The 21,061-nt window shown below is 46.5% G+C and overlaps 1 protein-coding gene and 1 long non-coding RNA gene across 3 annotated transcripts; both read left to right on the top strand.

Moving 5' to 3' along the window:
- The first annotated feature begins 2,990 nt into the window (after positions 1 to 2,990).
- LOC136486114 (uncharacterized) lies at positions 2,991 to 5,938 on the top strand. Of its 2 annotated transcripts, XR_010766667.1 has the most exons (3): positions 2,991 to 5,080; positions 5,311 to 5,402; positions 5,570 to 5,938. It is a non-coding gene; the product is annotated as an uncharacterized lncRNA (long non-coding RNA). The 2 variants fall into 2 exon arrangements; XR_010766666.1 differs by having other exon boundaries at positions 5,311 to 5,938.
- Positions 5,939 to 7,554: 1,616 nt separating this feature from the next.
- Positions 7,555 to 9,238, top strand: LOC136486113 (uncharacterized). The gene is made up of 3 exons (XM_066482898.1): positions 7,555 to 8,307; positions 8,422 to 8,578; positions 8,675 to 9,238. The coding sequence occupies exons 1-3, from the start codon at positions 7,885 to 7,887 to the stop codon at positions 8,935 to 8,937; spliced, it is 843 nt and encodes a 280-aa protein (XP_066338995.1). The 5' UTR covers positions 7,555 to 7,884; the 3' UTR covers positions 8,938 to 9,238.
- Positions 9,239 to 21,061: the final 11,823 nt, after the last annotated feature.

Here is a 21,061-nt window from a genome sequence, read left to right as displayed (position 1 = left end):
CGGGTCTCATTTTCTTTGGTGAATTTCAGGAAAAGTTTCAGGGTTTCGTCGTCGTGGATCACAGAGCGCTTTGATTACTTGGATCCACAGGCTGATGAGGCTCAGATCAACAGGTTTGGTAGAGTGTGGCTCTAGCACTTCCTTGGTGCTTTTCTATTCCTAGACGCCTCAGACAACACCATCAGCTAGATTTTTCTTGACATACTACGCCAATCATGGGATAACATAGCGGCATACAGCTAGGGTAGCGCAGTCCTGGCATGGACGTATCGACAGCTACGCGTTGCCTGCCGTCGCACCTTAGGGTATGCGAACCTTGGGGGTTGCTCCTACCTACTCTAGGTTTGGTGTTGGGAATGATAGCCCGTTGGGAGGCCCCTTGTTACTGGTTTCCCTGTAAGTACTTCGGTTCACTATATTCTTCAAGGCAGTTACATATGATGAAATTATTAATGGCTAATTCATTATCGTGTTCAATGCAGCATTGGAACGGGGCAGGATACACTGCCTATAGCTCTGTATATCTGGACGCAAGCAGAGTTAGTTAGAGGGAATGCGAGGCGCATGTACAGGGAGTACACGGACTGTCTCGACGTCCTGACACAGCACCAGGTTACGCTCTCTGTACTATCATACATGTGTCTTGTTCAATGTATACTATATCACAACCTAACTCAATTACGAAATGTTCAGGTGCATTGTTGTCCTTGGGATGCTCCGGAGCTCCAGGATAATCTGAGTCCTGTCACTAGGGATGAGTCAGACGAGTATTGCTGCAATGTCCCTCTTATTTTCTTCCACGTGGTCGAGATTCACTTGCCCATCATGGTTTACAGGCAGTTTGGAAGAATGATAGGCTACCCACCACCGCTTTACTCCACCAACCAAGAATTGTATGGGTGCGTTATTGATTAATAACAAAGCTATAATTCAGAGGTGTGTATAGTACAACTAACAATCGTTTTGTTGTAGGTATGACCGTGTATGGTACAACTAATAATCGTTTTGTTGTAGGTATGACCGCAGGAAGAGGTACAAGACCAAGGATTGGCACGTGACACACAACGCGTACATCCAGTTGTGGTAGACTAGGGACCGGCAGCCGGTCGATGCGGGTCCCCCACACGACCAGCACACCTTCGACGAGTACCTATGGTGGCTTCACAGGTCTACGAGGACACATATCAAGCCCCCGTACACTAAGGAGGTGATTGACGAGGACAATGAGAAAGATATGATCGAAGATGTGTATGACATTGCAACTAGGGACGACACACAACTACAGAGAGCCCTGCTTCAAAGATACATGGTAAGATACTCGAATGGTACAATTTGTTATCCATTTGGTATTAAGTATGTGTACTAAAACTATCCAAACGTATTTTTGTACCCAGGCGACACAATTGTCAAGGCTGTCTAATGAAGCAGCGTTTTGGCTTCACGAGTCTAGAGGGCAGGGGCTAGGCGTTCTCGAGGCTTTTGTGGAGGTAAACATAAACTTGTCCATTCCGAAAATGTTTTTAGTGTATATGCGTTTGGGAAATGCACTAACTTTAATGTCTATTCATGCAGAAGGTGAAACCGAGCTACAGGAAGCTAGCTCAGAAGTTGAGCTGCATGGACACTCCTTGGGTAGAACCCGATTACCCGGCGCAGTCGGGTGCCACGTATTCTGGCTCTTTGAGGACACCAGCTGGTTCTTCTCAGCCGGTGACAGGTGCCACTTCCGTTGTGCGTACACCACCACATTATAGCGCTGAGAAGGACCCTTCAAATGAGGATGGCGAGGACGACGACGGTCCCTCGGGCTTCCACATACAGCACCACTAGTGGGACCCTGGTAGCAGGACGAGATCGGCATATCTCAGCTAGGTGGTGCCCCGCTTGGTACCCAAGGAGCCTCACAGGTAGTAACAAAGGTAGTTTCTTTAAATACGTAGGCTCCATGAACTAACGATTATAAAGATTATAAGTAATCTTGCATATTATATACTTGCAGGGTACGAGCCGTAAGCACCGGCAACGCGACCACACCGATGTTGGCTACACTCCCAATGTGTTGCCTACAAATCTAAAGAGACAGAGACGTCCAAGGGATCCTTAGACTCCTGGGACTTAGTTGGTTATGTCGAACTTATATCGAACGAATATTGTCATCCGAAACTTGCAGACACATTAACCAATGAAAATGTTATGTGGTAGCTTGTCAACTTACGCACGGGCTCCATTTATTTGTTTCATATTCGTTTCAATGCATCGTGGCAGCACTTGTAGTTGTTTACAGCACCAACAACAGCTCCCGTTCAATTGCAATTGAGGCTGGTCGGCTTCTGTCTACGTCCAGGTCCTGCCACGCCGTGGGCCTTGGCGCGTCAGTGCCGCGCCGTGGGCTATGGCGTGGTAGACCCTACCACATCACCGGTTAGCGTCCCGGTCATCGCCGCGTCATCCCTCTCGTCGCGCCACCATGCATGGCGCGGCACAGGCGTTTCGCCGCGCCTGGGAAATAGGCGCGGGCAAAAGTGTTAGTTTTGGAAAAAAATAAAATAGTGTTAGATTTAAAATTAGTTTACAAAAAATGTTAAAAACAAAAAAAACGCCACGGACGATAGGAGGAGGAGACACCGAGGCGAGGCAACAGAAGATGAGGAGGGAGATGCAACTTCCGATCTACTTTTGAAACATCTGAATGCGACACTTGCAACATACGCCTGAAGACAAATGAAACACTTGAAACATGCGTCTGAAACACTTACAAAATAACTAAAAACACTCAAAACTATTGTAAACATACACAACATCCAAACAAAAAAACTTGCAACATATGTGTAAAAACACATGCAACATCTAGATAAACACACTCACTACACCACAACACTACAATATCATCTAAATTCCGTTGCTAAAAGTTGATATTACCGTTGAACGGTGAGTCGCTAAATCTTGTCTTCGGACCGTCAATTGCTAATATCAAATACTGCAATGGAGGGTCTGTTGTTATAAATATTTTGCTTTTGTGTTGGACCGTGAGTCACTACATATAAGTAACTGAGTCAGATCGTAAGTCACTAAATACCAGTATCCATTGACGCGATGTTTTTAGCCCGCTCCAGCGAAAATTTTGTCCCAGAAGTCACATGTAAACCCTAACCAGACCAAATACATGGCTCTTTCTCCCTGCTCCCGCTGCCCCTCTACACGCGCCTCCTCCACACAAGACCGACGCCCACCCTCCTGGCTGCTCGCCCCTACCGGCTGCCCCCGCCGGTTGCCCGGGCCTGGACGTCCGCCCCGCCGCCAGGCTGCCCGCCCCCGACCATCGGCCCCCGCTGGCCGCCCGCCCCAGGACGTCAGCCGTGCCGCTCGGATGGTCACCCCCATCTCCCTGTCAGATGGTCGCCGGCTGCTCCCGTTGCCCCTCCCCATGTGACCGTGCCTCTCCCTTGCCACACCGCTCCCTTCCCTTCCCGGGGCGAGATCCGGTGGCTGGTGTGCTGGCCCTCCTCGTGGGATTCGTCGATGGTGGAGGCGGGATCCGGTGAGCACGACCTAGATCTGCACATCCACGATGGTGATGGCGGCGCAGTGGGCAGGCTACGGCCCCTCCGACGGCGCACCCCTCCGGCAGCGCGTGCGCAACACCTCGCACGGGCCGCGGTGTCTTACCCATCACGATGCGATACCCAATCGGTTATGCAGTGAGGAAAGGTTCTATGGCTTGCTCTTCTAGGTTGTGATTGCTATACCTTTCAAGTTCTAGTCAGTCCATTGCGACTGCAGAAGTATGAATTCTGAAAAAAATCAGGTTCCTACATATGAATGTTTCATGAAATTTGGGTAGGTGTGCTGTCCACAACTCTATAGGAAATTTTCTTATTGAATCATGAATTTTGGGTTCAGATACAGAGCTGTCTACACGCCACTGAATTTAGATAATTGCACAAAAGAGATACTGGAATTCAGAGATGTTGTATTCAGTTACCTCGGGATGCGGCTTAAGGACACCTTGGGCTATAACATGAACCAGCTAACTGTGCTAGTTTAGCTGTAATTTATATCTCACATGCTCTCTTAAATGTCAATGCTCGGATGTTTACAGAGAACATGTCATTTTCTGGTCTTAATTGTACTTTAGTGTTCTGCAGGGATATGAGCAACAATGATTTGTTTAATCAGCTCACAAATATAACAACGTTGTTAGTGATTTTTCTTTCTTGAACTATTTGTATTCGGATCTGATCTAATCACAGGTGTATATATATTGTCAGTCATATATGCTGCTCTGCTTTTCAATGTCTTGGAGTAGGACAGAGCTGCCTTCATTCAGTTTGGCTGGCTCAGTGAGCTGTAAAGTGCTGCAAATTCCATCCTGTCACCTTCACTAAGGTAATTTATGGTTCCACTCGCTTCAAAAATTTTGTACATACTAAATCTGGTTCCAATGGATCTTCAGTACTAAGTTTTCTGTAATTGGTTTATATAGTTCCATCATTTGTGCTAGATCTGGTGGTGGATGAAGAATCACATACTTTCAAAGTTCTAAGTGTAACTAGCAGTAGTAACATTGTGTGCTATATGCAACACAACGATAGGAGATGGGCAGTGTTTTTTAGGCTCATGCTTTAAAGACTGAAAGAAAGCCATTATATAATTAGAGCTTCTAACTCATATCAATGCCTAGCTAAGTTTAGTAGTTTAGATTTTTTTCCTCCACCTTTTCTGAGATGGGCAGTGTTTTTTAGGCTCATGCTTTAAAGACAGAAATAAAGCCATTATATAATTAGAGCTTCTAGCTCATATCAATGCCAAGCTAAGTTCAGTAGTTCAGATTTTTTTCCTACACCTTTTCTGAGATCACAGTACGTGGTTTACTTCCATAATCGAGTAAGAAGTTGATCCTGTACTTTTTTTTTTTTTGCTGGAACCACAAGTCTTAGCTAGCACAAGTTTGAAAATTCACTGTTTTCTCACCAATGCTACCATAATTATTATTTTTGTACAAGATTAGATGAAGATGTTAAATCATGTGATATGGATGGACAAAATAACAATGAGGATCATACATGACATTCACAACCAGGTAATCATCTTTTCCACCCCTTTTGTCTTCTAAGTTTGTAGCTGCCATTCAGAAACAAAAGTTTCTTGGCATTCACAACCAGGAATTATTTATCAAAGCATTTCTTGGCATTTTACTTTTTAGTTAATGGCACCAAAACAAAAATATAATATTGTCAGCTTACACTTGATCAGTTCAGCAGAAATGTTAAGGACTGTATATATGTGACAGTTTGTATGCCTCTGTTACAGGTGATTGTCTAAATGTCGGCGCAGTCCCTGCTGCAGGTCCAATTACTCAGGTCCAATCTATTCATCGATTTGCTTCAACCCCAATTACTCAGGTACTACTAATCTTGGACTTGGATTCTTAAACAGCCTAGATTAAATTCATGTGTATGCTATGGCCAGTGCTTCAGTGTTGGTGCAAACCTTCATAGTTGGCACTTTTTTTTGCTGTGTTGTTTTACAGTGGCACCTAACACTATCTTTTTGCTGTGTTGCTTTACAGTGGCACCTAGAACTGTCATGACAGATTTGACTGAAATTTTGCTGCACAATATTATTTTCATATTCATTGACAGTAGGGGAATCGAGAGAGAAGCAGATCCAGTATCTGTGCCACAGCGACAAACTCAGGCAACATTGATTCCCTAATGCGACAGAAAATGTATTGTTTAGATATTTTCTACAAGAAATTCAGAGGTCCTATGAACCTGCAAGTTTTAGATGCGAAATTGGTATGTGCTATTATTGATTGGTTTGAAGCTGAAACTATGCGCAGTACGATAGGTACCTGTCGGGTTGTTAGACAACCTAGGTAGAATCAATGCATGTTATGAACATAATTACTATATTAGAGACTAGATTTCCTGATTTCTGGCATCTTTGTTAACTTTAATATTATTATTATGCTTTACAAAATCTCCTACACACTTGCTGCTTAGCTCTATGGTTTATGCAGACATGCACATACATTTATCTGTCCTATTTATTACTCAGTGCTTTATTCTTGTCTGTATGCTTTGCATTGTTTACGAAATTTACAACGGTTTCCTACGTTACTGGTGCCTCCTCATGCTACATTTTTATGCTTGCTAGTGCAGCTGAGCGGGGGTTCCTGCTAGTTAGCATATTTTTTAGTGCTACTTGTGTACAAAAGTATAAAAGTAAAATACTTTCTTATTCAGTTTCTATCTATTTTGGTTGTACACGTGCTCTTCCTATCCATGTAGTGGGTCCTTGGCTTCTATAGTTGCACATTTCAGAAGGTGTAGAACACTTTAGTATAGTACAGTTCAGTGATTTCAGTCAGCACGAGAGGATGGGTTATCTACTCAATACTCACAGTCATGTACTGATGGTTGTGTATTTTGAGCTTTTACCTAATTTTTTATGGCTTCCATGGACAGCAAGTGCTAGTTTGTTTTTTTTTTCATCAGTTGTATATACAGATGTTGAGACAAGGATAGCTTGATTTTAAGTGACATGATTGCATATGTACTTGAGTTTGACGATTGAATGAGTATGTCTAATGTGATCATTTGTGTATGTCATCCTAAATCATTTTAATATTGCATTGGTCTTGAATGTTTAATCCAATGTATACGAGTTTTAGATATATAAGGTTTTTTTATCTGGTTTAATTGAGCACGATGGATTGTTAGTCGCTAAAAGTCCTTATTGCGATGAACCGTCGGTCGCTAAAAGCTCTAACATGTTGTCGGTCGCTAAAAGTTGCACCGTCGAACTGTCCGTTGCTAAAGATGATGTCCGTTGCTGTTTACATATATAATGACGGCTTCAATAGCATTTGCAGGGGTCCATCGCTATAACATTTAGCAACTGACTGTCTATCGTTGTACACTCCTTTCAGCAACTCCAAATCAGTCGTTGTTTAAGGGTCGTGGTGTAGTGAACGTACATTAAAAAAATAGATGAAACATTAGAAACAGAAGCTTTAAACATTCGTGTATAACCATTGCAACATATGCAACATTTCGATTACCTTTGCAACATCCATATACCTACGAAACATCTTAAACACTTAAACATATGTTTGCAACATGTATTTTTCATCCTTTTCTTCCGGACAACGCAGAGCATAGCGGGGAACGGTCGGTTTTGATCAGCTGGCAACCGAGGATGGTGACGTGACCTTGCAGCGGCCAGCTGTGCTTGGGCTCGGCCAGCGATGGCCCCCTCTCCTGACCGCCTGGTGCCTGCGCGGTGGTCGGTGAGCATGGTGGAGAGAGAGGAAGGCGATCGGGGACGCCTGGAAACGGTGGAGACGAAGGATGGAGGCCGCTTGTCGGGCGGGCGTGGTGGAGAACGTCAGTCTGTTCGGTTGGCTAGTTCGTATCGTTGCTGGTTCGTGAAGAAATACTGCTGGCTGGTTTGTGTGAGAGAAAAATACTGTTCCACCTGAAAATTTACGATCATTTACAAAAGCCACAGCCAAACGAACAGTCTGCGTGACTGTGAAGCGGTCACGGTGAACCACGCTGCGATGGTACGGTCGTTGCTTATGAGCGAAGACAGCAGCCAAACGAAAGAAACACGAAAACAAGCGCAGGAAAAAGGTTGTTGGACCATTCGAAGTGTCGCGGCCCACGCCAACCTAATCGTCCAGTCGACCGGACGCCCAGTAGTAGAAAGATATTTTGGAAAGGATATTTTTCGTTCGCGGTGCGCTGTATGCAGTCCACACGTGCAGTGGGGAGCCAATGATTGGTGGCGTGGCGGTGGCCAGCCACACACGGACACGGCACGGCACGGGCACCACATCCAAGGCAAGTCATACGTGGCACGCCCGCCTCCACCTCCATGGCGGTGCCGGCCTCCGCCTCCGCGTGCGCGCGCGCCGGCCCGCCGCCGGGCCTCCGCGCGTGTACCAGCACCACTGGCACCGCGGCCGTGGCGTTCTTGCTCCGCCGCCAGCGACTACCGCCGCCACGGCATCAGCCGCTCCACCTCCACGGCCGTGCCAGCTCCGACCTCCGCTGCCACCGGCGACTCCTCACGGCGCGAGGCGAGCGCCCGTCCCCCGACGAGGAGGACGACGACGAGGAGCAGGCGGCTGCTGGTTATGGGTCGTTCGACGCGGCGGTGGCGCTGTTCAACCGCGGGGAGTACCACGCGTGCCACGACGTGGTGGAGGAGCTGTGGTACGGCGCCGAGGACCCCGCGCGGACGCTCCTCCACGGCGTCCTCCAGTGCGCCGTCGGCTTCCACCACCTCTTCAACCAGGTTCCTTCATGAACTCTATGCCAATAGATGCTCGATGAATTCTTCTGAATTTGACATCGTCGGTGCAAACGATCCAATTGCTCCATCCCGATATGACGATCTCGGCCTGCGCAGAACCACCGCGGCGCGATGATGGAGCTCGGCGAGGGCCTCTGCAAGCTCCGCAAGCTGCAGCTAGACAGCGACGGCGGCAGCCCTTTCTCCAGGTTCCGGGACGAGGTCGCCGCCGTGCTGCAGTTCCTCTACCGCACCCAGAAGGAGCTCGCCGCATGTACGTCGGTCATCGCCACTTCCTCGATCGTCGACGTGTGCTAAAGCTGGATCCGATTTGCATAAATAAGTAAATCTGTTTATTTCATTGATTCAGGCACCGATGAGATGTGCTTAACCATGGACGGCTCGGCGAGCTCGTACCAGCTGCTGGGCAACTTCGCCGCCGGCCAGCAACTCTACCGGCTGGAACTGGAAGCCGAGGAGGACGGAGCTTGTTCCAGCATACTGTTCTCTGCACCTAAGGGCTGCGATGGCGCTTCACAAGGAGCTCATCACCCTCAGAGAGTGAAGCTTCCAACACTGCGTGCCACGGAGCAACATCTGGCAGCGCTTCAACGTGCATACGAATATACGTAGCTGGCCTAGCAACTAGCATGTGGACAAATCATGGTTTAAAATAGCGGACTACCGTGGTGCTATAGCGGCCGGAGATACTCCACGCTAAGCTATTGCTATTTGTGCCGCTACCGCTATGCCAACTTTGACCGCTATTTAGCGCTATAGCTCCGCTAAATTACATAACTTTAACGTTCAAATAGCGGCGCTGTTTCAGATTTTGCCAACGGGCCATATCAAAACATACTAAGCTGTGTTGTACAATTATCCTCGTGAGGTCCAGTTGGCTGCAAAGTTAAAAGAATAACAGACGTTTGATGTCTCCATGGGTGTGATTCTCATACGTAATATTCGTATGTACATTGAAAGATGAGAGGTCCTGTTGTTGGCTGCAAAATTCCCTTCATCCCATAGACGTTTGATGTCCATGGGTGTGATTCTCATAGGAAAGATGAGGTCCAGTTGGCTGCAAAACTGGTCTATATGGATCATTGGATCTTAAATTTAGCTGGATTATATTGTACTAGCAAATATGCCCGTACGTTGCAACTGGAGAAAATAAGCAATCAAATATTCGTAGAAAATAAGATCAGGAACGCAATAGATCTATTTGTGTGTTACCAGCTTCAAAGCTATATTGATGCCAATAGTATGACAATGTTTTATAAAGAAAGATTAGTGATTATTTTATTCTTAGTTAAATTACATCAATAACTTAGTGGTGCACAGATCTTTATTTTATAGAGAAAGATTAGATGTTGAAAGGCATATGATACTTGCTTTTATTTTTTATATTTTAAATTTATGAGAAATAAATATACAACCAAAAGAAATAAGATCGATTCAAACCGGGACGGTTGAGTCACTTGGGAAAAAATCTTAAAATGCTCACGCAAAAACAAAACAAAGAGCGTGGTCCGGGAGCAGCTCGGCGAGGGAGATGAACTTGGACGACAGGAGGATGTTGGAGTCGAGCGCAGCCTCTACGAGGTAGCTGTTCAGCAGCTTGGTGTCCTTCACCAGGAGGCTCTGCTTCGGTGACCACGGGCTGTCCTAGTCGAACCCGGCGTCTTCCTCGTTGTCGTCATCGATCGAGGTTGAAGAACACCGAGAAGATGCGCGCAACCACGTCCGTGTCATACAGCGCGTGCTGCTGCCCGACCGGCGTGGCCGCGCCCGCGCCGGAGGCGACGAGTATGTCCTCTAGGATGGCCTGGTCCAGCTGCATGCCGATCCGCTTCTCCATGTCGGCCCTGAAGAAGTGTAGATGCTGGATGCGGACACCACCATCATCGTCTTGAGGAGCCCCGAGAGGAAGGCCATCGGAGCGGGGCTATTCTTGGATTGCGCCCGGGAGCAGACCCACGACGGCGCGCTGCTTCTTGACGGTGCCGGCGTCTGCGTCCGCCGAGCTATAAAAAAACCCCCAAGCTGATGCCCTCCTCGATATCTCCCTGTTCGCTGCCACCACATGCAATCCTCTTCCTTTTATCCATCTCCTCTCTCCCGATCTCAGGTGAGGGCCGTGAGGTTGCCTAGGTCAAGGCCGCAGCTGCCGTGGCCAGTTGCGCTCCGTTCGTGCCGGGTGTCGAGGAGCGACCACCACTGCGGTGCTCTTGCTGAACCAAAGACGACGAACCCTGGAGCTGTGCGCCCTGGTCGACCGCCGTCCATCATCACCATGCCGAGGGCGCTTCGCCGAGCGGTGGCGGGAACAAATTAAAGCCACATCGCACGTCGCACGGGAACCCGCGGTGTTCAGCTCTCCCTCTCCTCCGTCCCTCGACATCGCCTGCTCGATCCGGACGTCGCGGCCCTGCCCCTTCTTTGCTCGCTTCCTCGCCACAACGTCAACCTCATCGATCTACAACACGTCGTTCCGTGGTGGAATATAATCAAGCGAAATAGCAATCGCATGGAACCACATAGGGAAAAAAACGACTACAGGTGTATCTCCACACCATATTTGCGCCGGTGTCAACCGCGTGCACAGCAGACAGTTGCAGAATCGCCGAAGCCGAGCCACTTTAGGATTATTCGTAGGTTGAACGAAAATTTATTAGTTGCAAGAAATTTTGCCTCTTTAGTATTAGGTAGGTAGGTATAGGTATTAGGTATAGAATTCCCTTCGCCCCACAAAGGAGATCATTTTTAACATTTTGAATTTGTCTCATAAGGGCTGTCGTCATAGTAAATTAATGATCTAGCCAAACCAAATACTCCTCTCGTCTTAAAATAAATCAAATACTAGAGTTATCTAAAATCAAGTTGTCTTAAATTTTACTGGATTTATTCAAAACAGATCAGCTACTAGAGTTCCCTAAAGTCAATCTATCTTAAATTTAGCTGGATTTATAGAAAATAATACCAATATTTATGACACCAAAATAATGTCATTTAAATGAATTAGTCTACTTAATTGGAATGTACTCTTCTCTATAAAGTTAGTCAACTTTAAAATAGTTTGACTTAAAGGAACTATGTGAGTTGATTTATTTCATGACAACAATTATAGGATGTAAATGTTAGTTATCACAGTGTGCCCCTTGTTGCCATACCATTTGGCATTATCAAGAGAGTTGAGCCGGAGCCTGCGAAAATCGGGGACTATGCTTGGTTTGAAGGCCCAACATCACCAAACTCATTGAAAAGGGCTCGTCCAGACGTCCGCGAAGACGCAAGGCCACCTCCTAGGTCGCACCGTTGCGTCGGTATTGGTTGTTTTCTTTTATGTAATAGCGAAACAAGAGGTCTCTTGGTAGGATGGTCCAGCTACGACTGTGTTACATAAACCTCCTTGACGCTCGATAGAAGCGTGTTGTTGTCGATGCGGGACCCATAGGATACCCCGCAAGGGAGAGAGAAGATCTAGTCTAACTAGGATTCTTCCCATGTAATCTTAGTAGTAGTACTATTCAGTAATCCTACTAGGAACTCTCATTGTAAACCGACTAGGACTCTGGCCTCCTGACTATATAAAGGAGGGCAGGGCTCCTGGGGAAGAGAATAACAGAACAACAATTGTACGACACTTCATAATCAATTCAACGTAGAGGCTAACGCCGGCTGGACGTAGGGCTGTTACTCGATCAACGATCGAGGGTCCGAACCAGGATAAGTCGTTTGTCTCTTGCGTTCACCATCGAGTTCTGCATACGCTGAAGCCCGAACAATACTGCCCCGGGGACCCCCGTGGCAGGCTATCGGTGGTAGAACATCGACAGCTGGCACGCCAGGTAGGGGCTTTCGGCGAATTTGCATCCGAGAGCTCGATGGACCTCAACAACATGATCTTCTCAACGGGATCAACTTTCATCTTCGGCTCATGGATCTGCGAGGCGGACAATAATGGCAAGCTCCAAAGTCGTCTCCTCGAAGATTCGAAGCACCATGAAGACGATTCTATTCCGACGACCACGACAGATCAAATCTCTGGAGGATTCACGCAGCTCATAGTGTCTGATTCAACTCAGGTTCCGCAGCTTTGCGCGTCCGACTCGAATTCGAGCTCCGCATTCGAGTTGGAGTCTTATCCGAGTTCTTTCGGGAAACCGAGTTCTTTTCCGATGGGACTTAAGACCGCGGCCCTGACCTATCAAGAATACAACTCGGAGTACGCGCAGAATCCCTTCAAGAAGTCGGATCTTCCTCCACTCGAACTCCTAAACATGGCAACATCTTATCAGGCATGGCTCAGAGAAGTCCTCGATCCAGTACTAAGAATGCCACTGAAGGGAGCTCAGGAAGGTCTCGTCCTGACTATAACATCTCAAGACTGCATCGTTCACTGGCCAAACTCTGTTCTTGAGGATAACAGTACCCGACTAGACAACACGACGACGACGGCTATTCTACCCTACCAAGAAGGAGACTCAATCTGCGACATCGAGGCATCTACTAAAGTCATCAGCAACTCCGACAGTATGAAAACCAACACCAATAACAGAATGGCTCACGCATGGGAAGTACTCATGGTTCGACGTCCTCGGTCACCATTAAATCCCCCAGAAGCACCCGATGTCAGGTCATCAGATGAATCAGAATCCAACATATCACCCTTTGCCCAGGGCTACGATGGAGAAACCGAGAGTCAGAAACAAGCTAGAGAAAGGAAAAACAAGTTGAAGCAAGGGCACCAACACCGTGCTAGGCAGCGCAGGGAAGCCTGGATCAGATATGAGTCAGAGTTGGCTGAATACGACAGAAGAAAATCACAACGAGAAGTCGAAGGAAGACACACGGCAAATACGCCTTACGATAAGATTCGAGAAGCATTAGAAGAACTCAGAGCAACTTCACATCCCGGTGAGAAGTATGAACAGCTCCAAGACTTGCTCCGGTCGATGATCCCGAGAACGCATGAAGAGAGAGACCAATCAAGACTACCCGCCAGATCAACAACCCACGGGCAAGAAGATCAAAATCAAAGGAAGTCCGCTTTCGAAAGACTTGGGCCAGGTGGAAGCCATAACGGAGGAAGTAGGAAGGAACATAATCAAGGCCACCAATTTGAACAACCAAGAAAGACCAGGAGTAAGGTGCCTACCCAGACAGCCTCGCAGAATTATTCCCATCAAAACAACAATTGGCCAGAAGGAGGTGCCGAATCTGAATTCAAAGAAGCCGGAACACACGACAGATTTCCCTGTTTCACGAACAGGCTTGCATCGGTACGATTACCTCACAAGTTCAAACCGTCTAACCACTCTAAGTATGATGGCAAAACTGAACCAAGGCAATGGCTCAGAATATATTCACAGTCAATTGAACTAGCCGGAGGAGACGACGATATCAAGACCTTGTTCTTTCCCATGGCACTAGAAACTATGCCCCTCCAATGGTTCGATAAATTGAACCCAGGGTCGATCAGAAATTGGGAGGACTTGCAAAGAGCTTTCTGTGAAAACTTCGCGGGTATCATCACACACCCGATCACTCATGCAGAACTGAAAGGACTCAAGCAAAAGGGAGGCGAAAGTCTCAGAAATTACTATCGACGATTCGGCGAACTGCGGGCTCAAGTGCATGACATTACCGAACGAGAAGTAATTGAAGCTTTCTCTCACGGAATCATGGCTAGGTGGCAATTTCAAGACTTCTACAAAGAAAATCCGAGAAACAATGAAGAATTCAGACAAACAGTGGAAAAGATGATTACTGCAGAAGAAAAAACACGAGAGAGGTTCCCGGATAGAAGCAACCAGGACAACCCGGACAAGCAAAATCATCGAAATAGCAGACATCAAGAAAGAAAACATAGACCAGACAATACCGTGGCAATGGCCGACAAATCAAAGAAGCTTTCCAAACCCAGAAGATATGATGACATTGAAAACATACGTTGCCCATTGCACCCCAATGGGAGACACACCATCGGAAATTGCTACACTTTCAATGATCGATACACAAGAAAAGATAGTAAGGAGAACACCAAAGAGGACAATCAGAAAAAAGATGAAGACAACCACGAGGACAAAGGATTCCAAAAACCCAGGGGAACAGTAGCAGTGATCTTCTCAGGGGCTCTAGATTGCAGAAGCAAACATCAAGAAAAACTAGCACTACGGACTATCATGACAGCAGAACCGGCTACACCAAGATATCTCAATTGGTCACAGTATCCTATCCAATTTACCAGAGAAGACCAATGGACTAGCGTGGGAAACACAGGCCATTATCCACTGGTTCTAGATCCAACTATTGCTGATATGACTGTCACCAAAGTACTAATCGACGGGGGAGCCGGACTCAACATCATCTTTTCAGAAACACTAAGGAAGATGGGACTACAACTCGCCGGGATGATCACACCAACAAGTACACATTTTTATGGCATAGTACCAGGCAAGGCAGCCATGCCACTCGGACAAATTACTTTACCCGTTACTTTTGGAACTCCTTCAAACTACCGAACAGAGTTTATCAAATTTGAGGTCGCAGACTTCGATTCATCATATCATGCAATCCTCGGACGCCCAGCACTGGCAAAATTCATGGCAATACCACATTATCCATACTTACTGCTTAAGATGCCAGGACCCAACGGTATCCTTTCTCTTCGAAGTGATTTAAAGCGAGCTTTTGACTGTGACGTTCAGGCAATCCAAATTGCAGCCAAAGCACAAGCCGACAATGGAAGAAAAGAAATAGCCACAATTGCTACAGAGATGAGCCAAGAAGAATTAGAAATACCGCTAAAAAGCCCAGCATCATCACACCACCAAAAGAAGCCGACGTCAAGCAAATCGACTTGGGCACTGGCGATACCTCCAAGACAGCAACCATCAGTGCTCACCTCTCGGCAAAATAGGAACTTGCGCTCACCAACTTTCTTCGGGATAACAAAGATATCTTCGCTTGGAAGCCGGCCGACATGCCAGGTGTCCCAAGAGAGTTGGTTGAGCACAGAATTGATGTTAATGAAAGCTCCAAGCCTGTAAAGCAACGGCTACGATGATTCTCACCTGACAAAAAGGCAGCAATTAAAAAGGAAATCACAAAACTGATGGTAGCCGGATTCATCAGAGAAATCCTTCATCCAGACTGGCTAGCAAACCCAGTCCTTGTGCAGAAGAAGAACACGGACGAGTGGCGCATGTGCGTCGACTACACAGATCTTAACAAACATTGCCCAAAAGATCCGTTTGGGCTACCACGCATTGACTAGATAGTTGACTCAACAGCAGGGTCTGCACTATTATCCTTTCTCGATTGCTATTCAGGGTATCACCAGATCGCATTAAAAGAACAAGACCAGAGCAAGACGTCTTTCATTACTCCGTTCGGTGCTTACTGTTACAAGACCATGTCGTTTGGACTAAAGAACGCTGGCGCCACATACCAAAGAGCTATCCAAACTTGCCTTGGGGATCAAATCGGTGAAAATGTGGAGGCATACGTGGATGATGTAGTGGTGAAAACAAAGAACCCAGACACTCTGATTGAAGATTTAAAGCAAACCTTCGAAAACTTGAAGAGATGGAGATGGAAGTTGAACCCAAATAAATGTGTATTCGGAGTTCCCTCAGGACAACTACTCGGATTTTTGGTCAGTCAGCGCGGGATTGAAGCCAGCACCAAGCAAATTCGAGCTATAACAGAAATGGGCCCACCTAGAAGTATCAAAGATGTGCAGAAACTAACAGGATGCATGGTGGCCCTCAACCGTTTCATATCAAGACTCGGCGAAAAGGGGTTACCTTTCTTTAAACTACTAAAGAAGACAGACAAGTTTGAGTGGACAAAAGAGGCCGACGAAGCTTTCAAAAAACTTAAAGAATACCTCACCTCGTCGCCTGTCCTGACACCTCTAAAGAAAGACGAAGATATGATGATATATATTACGGCGACTTCTACCGTGATCAGCACGGCGATAGTCATAGAAAGAGAAGAACAAGGGCGCGTGTATAAAGTGCAACGTCCCGTATACTACATCAGCGAAGTACTGTCAGAATCCAAAATCCGGTACCCGCATGTACAAAAACTACTCTACGCTCTACTTATCACCTCACGCAAGCTTCGCCACTATTTCAAAAGCCACAAGATTATCGTGGTGACAGATTTTCCACTCGGAGGCATCCTACACAATAAAGATGCCACATGGCGCATATCTAAGTGGGTAGTCGAGCTTGGAGCTCTTAACATCGATTTCACCCCACGGAAAGCAATCAAATCTCAAGCCCTTGCCAATTTTGTGGCCGAGTGGACAGAGATTCAACAGCCTTTATCAGATACAATCCTTGACCACTAGAAGATGTACTTTGATGGGTCACTCAAACTAGGCGGAGCCGGTGCAGGCGTTCTCCTCATTTCTCCAGAAGGAAAATAACTCAAGTACGTCCTTCAGATATTATGGCAAGCTACAAATAACGAAGCAGAATATGAAGCCCTCATCCACGGGCTACGAGTGGCAATTACCCTCGGAATAAAGAGATTACTCGTATATGGCGATTCAGCAGTAGTCATCAACCAAGTCAACAAAGATTGGGATTGCACCAAAGAAAACATGGGTGCTTACTGTGCTGAAATACGGAAACTTGAAAAACATTTCCAAGGATTAGAAATTCTACACGTCCTGCGTGATTCCAACATTGCAGCAGATGTCCTCGCCAAGCTCGGATCAGATAGAGCGAAGGTTCCACCCGGCGTATTCATAGAAGAGCTATCAGTTCCCTCTATCAAACAACCCGGTGAAAACAACCCATGAAATTCAGGCTAAAGGCGTTCAGATCTTGGTAATCAACACTTCATGGAGCCAAGTTTTCATCGACTATATTAAAGAAAATAAATTGCCAGCAGATAAAGCAGAAGCCACCCAAGTTGTTCGCAGAAGCAAAAACTACGTTCTAGTAGGAGATAGACTTTATAGAAGAGCAGCATCATCAGGAGTACTCCTAAAATGTGTCTCATTTGAAGAAGGCAAAGAGATCCTAAACGAAATACACTCAGGTTGCTATGGAAATCATGCCGCTTCAAGAACACTGGTTGGCAAAGCATTTCGCACCAGATTCTACTGGCCAACCGCTTTGAAAGACGCAGAAGAACTCGTTAGAAAATGCAAAGGTTGCCAAATGTTTGCAAGACAAGCCCATGTGCCAGCTCATAATCTTATCTGCATCCCACCCGCTTGGCCTTTTTCCTGCTAGGGGCTGGATCAAGTAGGACCTCTGAAGAAAGCAAAAGGCGGCTTCGAGTACATCTTTGTAGCAATCGACAAGTTCACCAAGTGGATTGAATACAAACCACTCGCGAAATACAGCGCAGCCAAAGCAGTCGAGTTCATCCAAGACATTATGCACCGCTTCGGCATGCCTAATCGAATCATCACAGATCTAGGCTCCCCCTTCACAGCTACAGAATTCAAAAGCTGGGCACAAGACTATGGTTTCAGTATAGACTACGCGTCTGTTGCACATCTAGAAGCCAACGGACAAGTAGAAAGGGCTAATGGACTCATACTAGCCGGATTAAAACCAAGGTTATACGAAGAACTAGTGGACTATGGGTCCAAATGGATTGAAGAATTACCTAAAGTAGTATGGGGGCTACGAACTCAAATAAGCAGAGCAACAGGCTACTCACCCTTCTTCCTAGTTTACGGGGCAGAGGCCGTACTGCCTGCCGACTTGATCTGGACATCACCAAAGATAGAACAATACGATGAAGGAGAAGCAGAACATACAAGAAGATTAGAACTCAACAGCTCAGAAGAAGTCAGAGTAAACGCTACCCTCCAATCAGCCAGATACCTACAAGGTTTAAGACGACACTACAACAAGAGTACCCATCCTCGATCATTACAAGTCAGAGACTTAGTGCTAAGAAGGATACAAAAAACTGACGGACGACATAAGCTACTCAGTCCATGGGAAGGTCCGTTCATTGTCACAAAAGTCACCGGACCAGGCACATACAAGTTAATAACCGAAGATGGAAGAGAAGTCAACAATACATGGCACATCAGCCAGCTAAGAAGATTCTACGCGTAAAAACAACTCAAGAAAAAACAGATATACAAGCCACAAGGGACCAACGTTCACAATCGACAAAGGACAATATTCCTCGACAACATATGTATTAGTTTATATTCATGATCAATAAAGATGATATTCATCCACAGCATGTCTTGTCATGACTTTCAACGAGTTGTTTTCACGAAACAAAAAGCAAAATGGCTAAAAACATGCCTGAGCATCCCGGCCGAGAGCAAAATAGCTGAAAAGACGCTTGAGCCCACCGATGAGGGTAGCTAAAAGCTAACACCCGAAACAAAAAGCAAAATGGCTGAAAACATGCCTGAGCATCCCGGCCGAGAGCAAAATAGCTGAAAAGACGCTTGAGCCCGCCGATGAGGGTAGCTAAAAGCTAACACCCGAAACAAAAAGCAAAATGGCTGAAAACATGCCTGAGCATCCCGGCCGAGAGCAAAATAGCTGAAAAGACGCTTGAGCCCACCGATGAGGATAGCTAAAAGCTAACACCCGAAACAAAAAGCAAAATGGCTAAAAACATGCCTGAGCATCCCGGCCGAGAGCAAAATAGCTGAAAAGACGCTTGAGCCCGCCGATAAGGGTAGCTAAAAGCTAACACCCGAAACAAAAAGCAAAATGGCTAAAAACATGCCTGAGCATCCCGGCCGAGAGCAAAATAGCTAAAAAGACGCTTGAGCCCGCCGATGAGGGTAGCTAAAAGCTAACACCTAAAACTAGTCGACCAAAATTAAGCTTAAAAAGACCCTCCAGCTCTTCGTTCCAAAAAGCAAGAGGCTCGGGGGCTACATCCAGATAGGAATACTTTTTCCTCAGGAAAGCACAAGCGCCACTCAAGAAAGCACTCGGATGCCGAAGTTTGTCAAGGCAACATTCGATGCCGAGTCGTTTTACATAGCACAGACGAAAGGTTGTCAACACAAAGATCTACACCTAACAAGTCATAGCGCGGACAAAGCACTCGACGGATCACAAAAGAGGAAGAAAAGAAAAGTACTCGACAAATCGAGGGATTTCATCAGGATAACACACGGAGTTGTTTACAGAGTAGAGACGAAAATGGGACAAAGTACTCAGCAAGTCAAGTAACTCCGACCACACCCGGGCAAAGAATACATCAACGAAAATAAAGAATCTTCATTTGAAGAGGAGTGTAATATTACAAGAGGCTGGTCAATTGGATCAGGCATTGTCATCAGGAAGGGAAATATCAATATTAAGACTATCTACAACCCTACTGGCTAAACCTTCGACCTCAGGCTCTATCCTCTCAATGGCATCAAGGTATTCTTGGCTATCAGCTTCCTCTGCTATCTTGGACAGAGGCGCCTCTGGAGCAAGGACCCAGACCTGGGCCAGCACATTCTTGGTACATACTTGAGCGCACTTCTTCGCGAACTCTTGGAAACGAGTCGGAATCCGAGGAATGAACTGAGCCCAAGATTGCCCGTCATCCGCTGGAGTCCGGAGAACATCAGCTACTGAACGAAAGGATTTCTACAAAACGTTCCAATTTTCAGTAGCCATCGCCAGCTTCCCAGACAAGTCTTCAATAGTTTTTTGGGCCTGCACAAGATCTTTATCAGCTCCACGCCTGATCAACTTAGCAAGTGCAAGTTCTTCTTCAGCATGAGTAATTACCTCCTCAGCCTTGTTATGACTTGTACAAACAAGAGTCTTCATTTCATCAATGCCCTCCGAGAGCTTTTTTCCTTCAACTCGGAGAGCTGGACAAGACACCAAACAATAAGTCAGCAGGAGGGAAAGGTTTGAATACTGAAAGAAACAAAGAGAACCCAGAATACCTTTACATTCTTTCTTCATGGCTTCCAGCTCTTCATGGCCTCCGAGTTCTTTGAAGCCTTCCGGATAGCAGCATCTTTCTGTTTCTCCAACTCCTAGGCAACAGTGTCTCTCTGTTTCTCTACCTCTACCACCCGGGCATGGAGAGCCTTTTCCTCTTTTTGATGCGACTTACGCTCAGTCTCCAACTCGGCCCGGAGGAGGTCAAGGTCAGTCTTCAGAGAACTTACCTCGGAGGTTAACTTCTTCTCAGTTTCAGACGAAAAGAAGAAGCCGGTATGGTCATGAGAGAAAGTCTAAACAATTAAAGATAGAGAAAAATAAGGCGTAAGGACGAAGGCAAAACAAATGGCCTAAGAAAGAATCTCAGAAAAACTTACGTGAAGCTTCTCCCTGAAAGAAGTTGCAGAGGACGCCAAGCTCCCCCAGGCTGCGGTCAGCTCCGATAGCCGATGGGTGGCATCGAACTGTTGCACCACGTCATCGGTAAAAGAGGGACCGCCGGAAGCGAGAGAAGGGGAAGGAGAGGCTGGCTGGGGCGAAGAAGGAACGGCCAAAGCAACCTCCCGGGAAGCCAAAGCCAATCCCTCAGAAGGACCCGACGCGACGGCCACAGTCACCTCCGGGGCAGCCAAGTCCGCAACTTCACCAGGTAGCTCCGAAGCCCCCGCTGCAACTTCACCAACAGAATGTTGCAAGTCCTGAGGCTCGGAACTCAATGGCACGGCGAAAGGTTGAGAAGAAGTCGATGAAGAAACGAGAGAAGACGAAAGACTGAAAATTGATAAAAGAAATCACCGATGAGAACCAGAAGAAGGAAGACAGAAGCAAAAGGATGAAACCAGAATCTACTC

Source organism: Miscanthus floridulus, chromosome 10, assembly GCF_019320115.1.
Source record: "Miscanthus floridulus cultivar M001 chromosome 10, ASM1932011v1, whole genome shotgun sequence".
NCBI classification, from domain to species: Eukaryota; Viridiplantae; Streptophyta; class Magnoliopsida; order Poales; family Poaceae; genus Miscanthus; species Miscanthus floridulus.
Note: the sequence above shows the minus strand (reverse complement) of the source record. Positions and strands in the feature narration are given on the sequence as shown.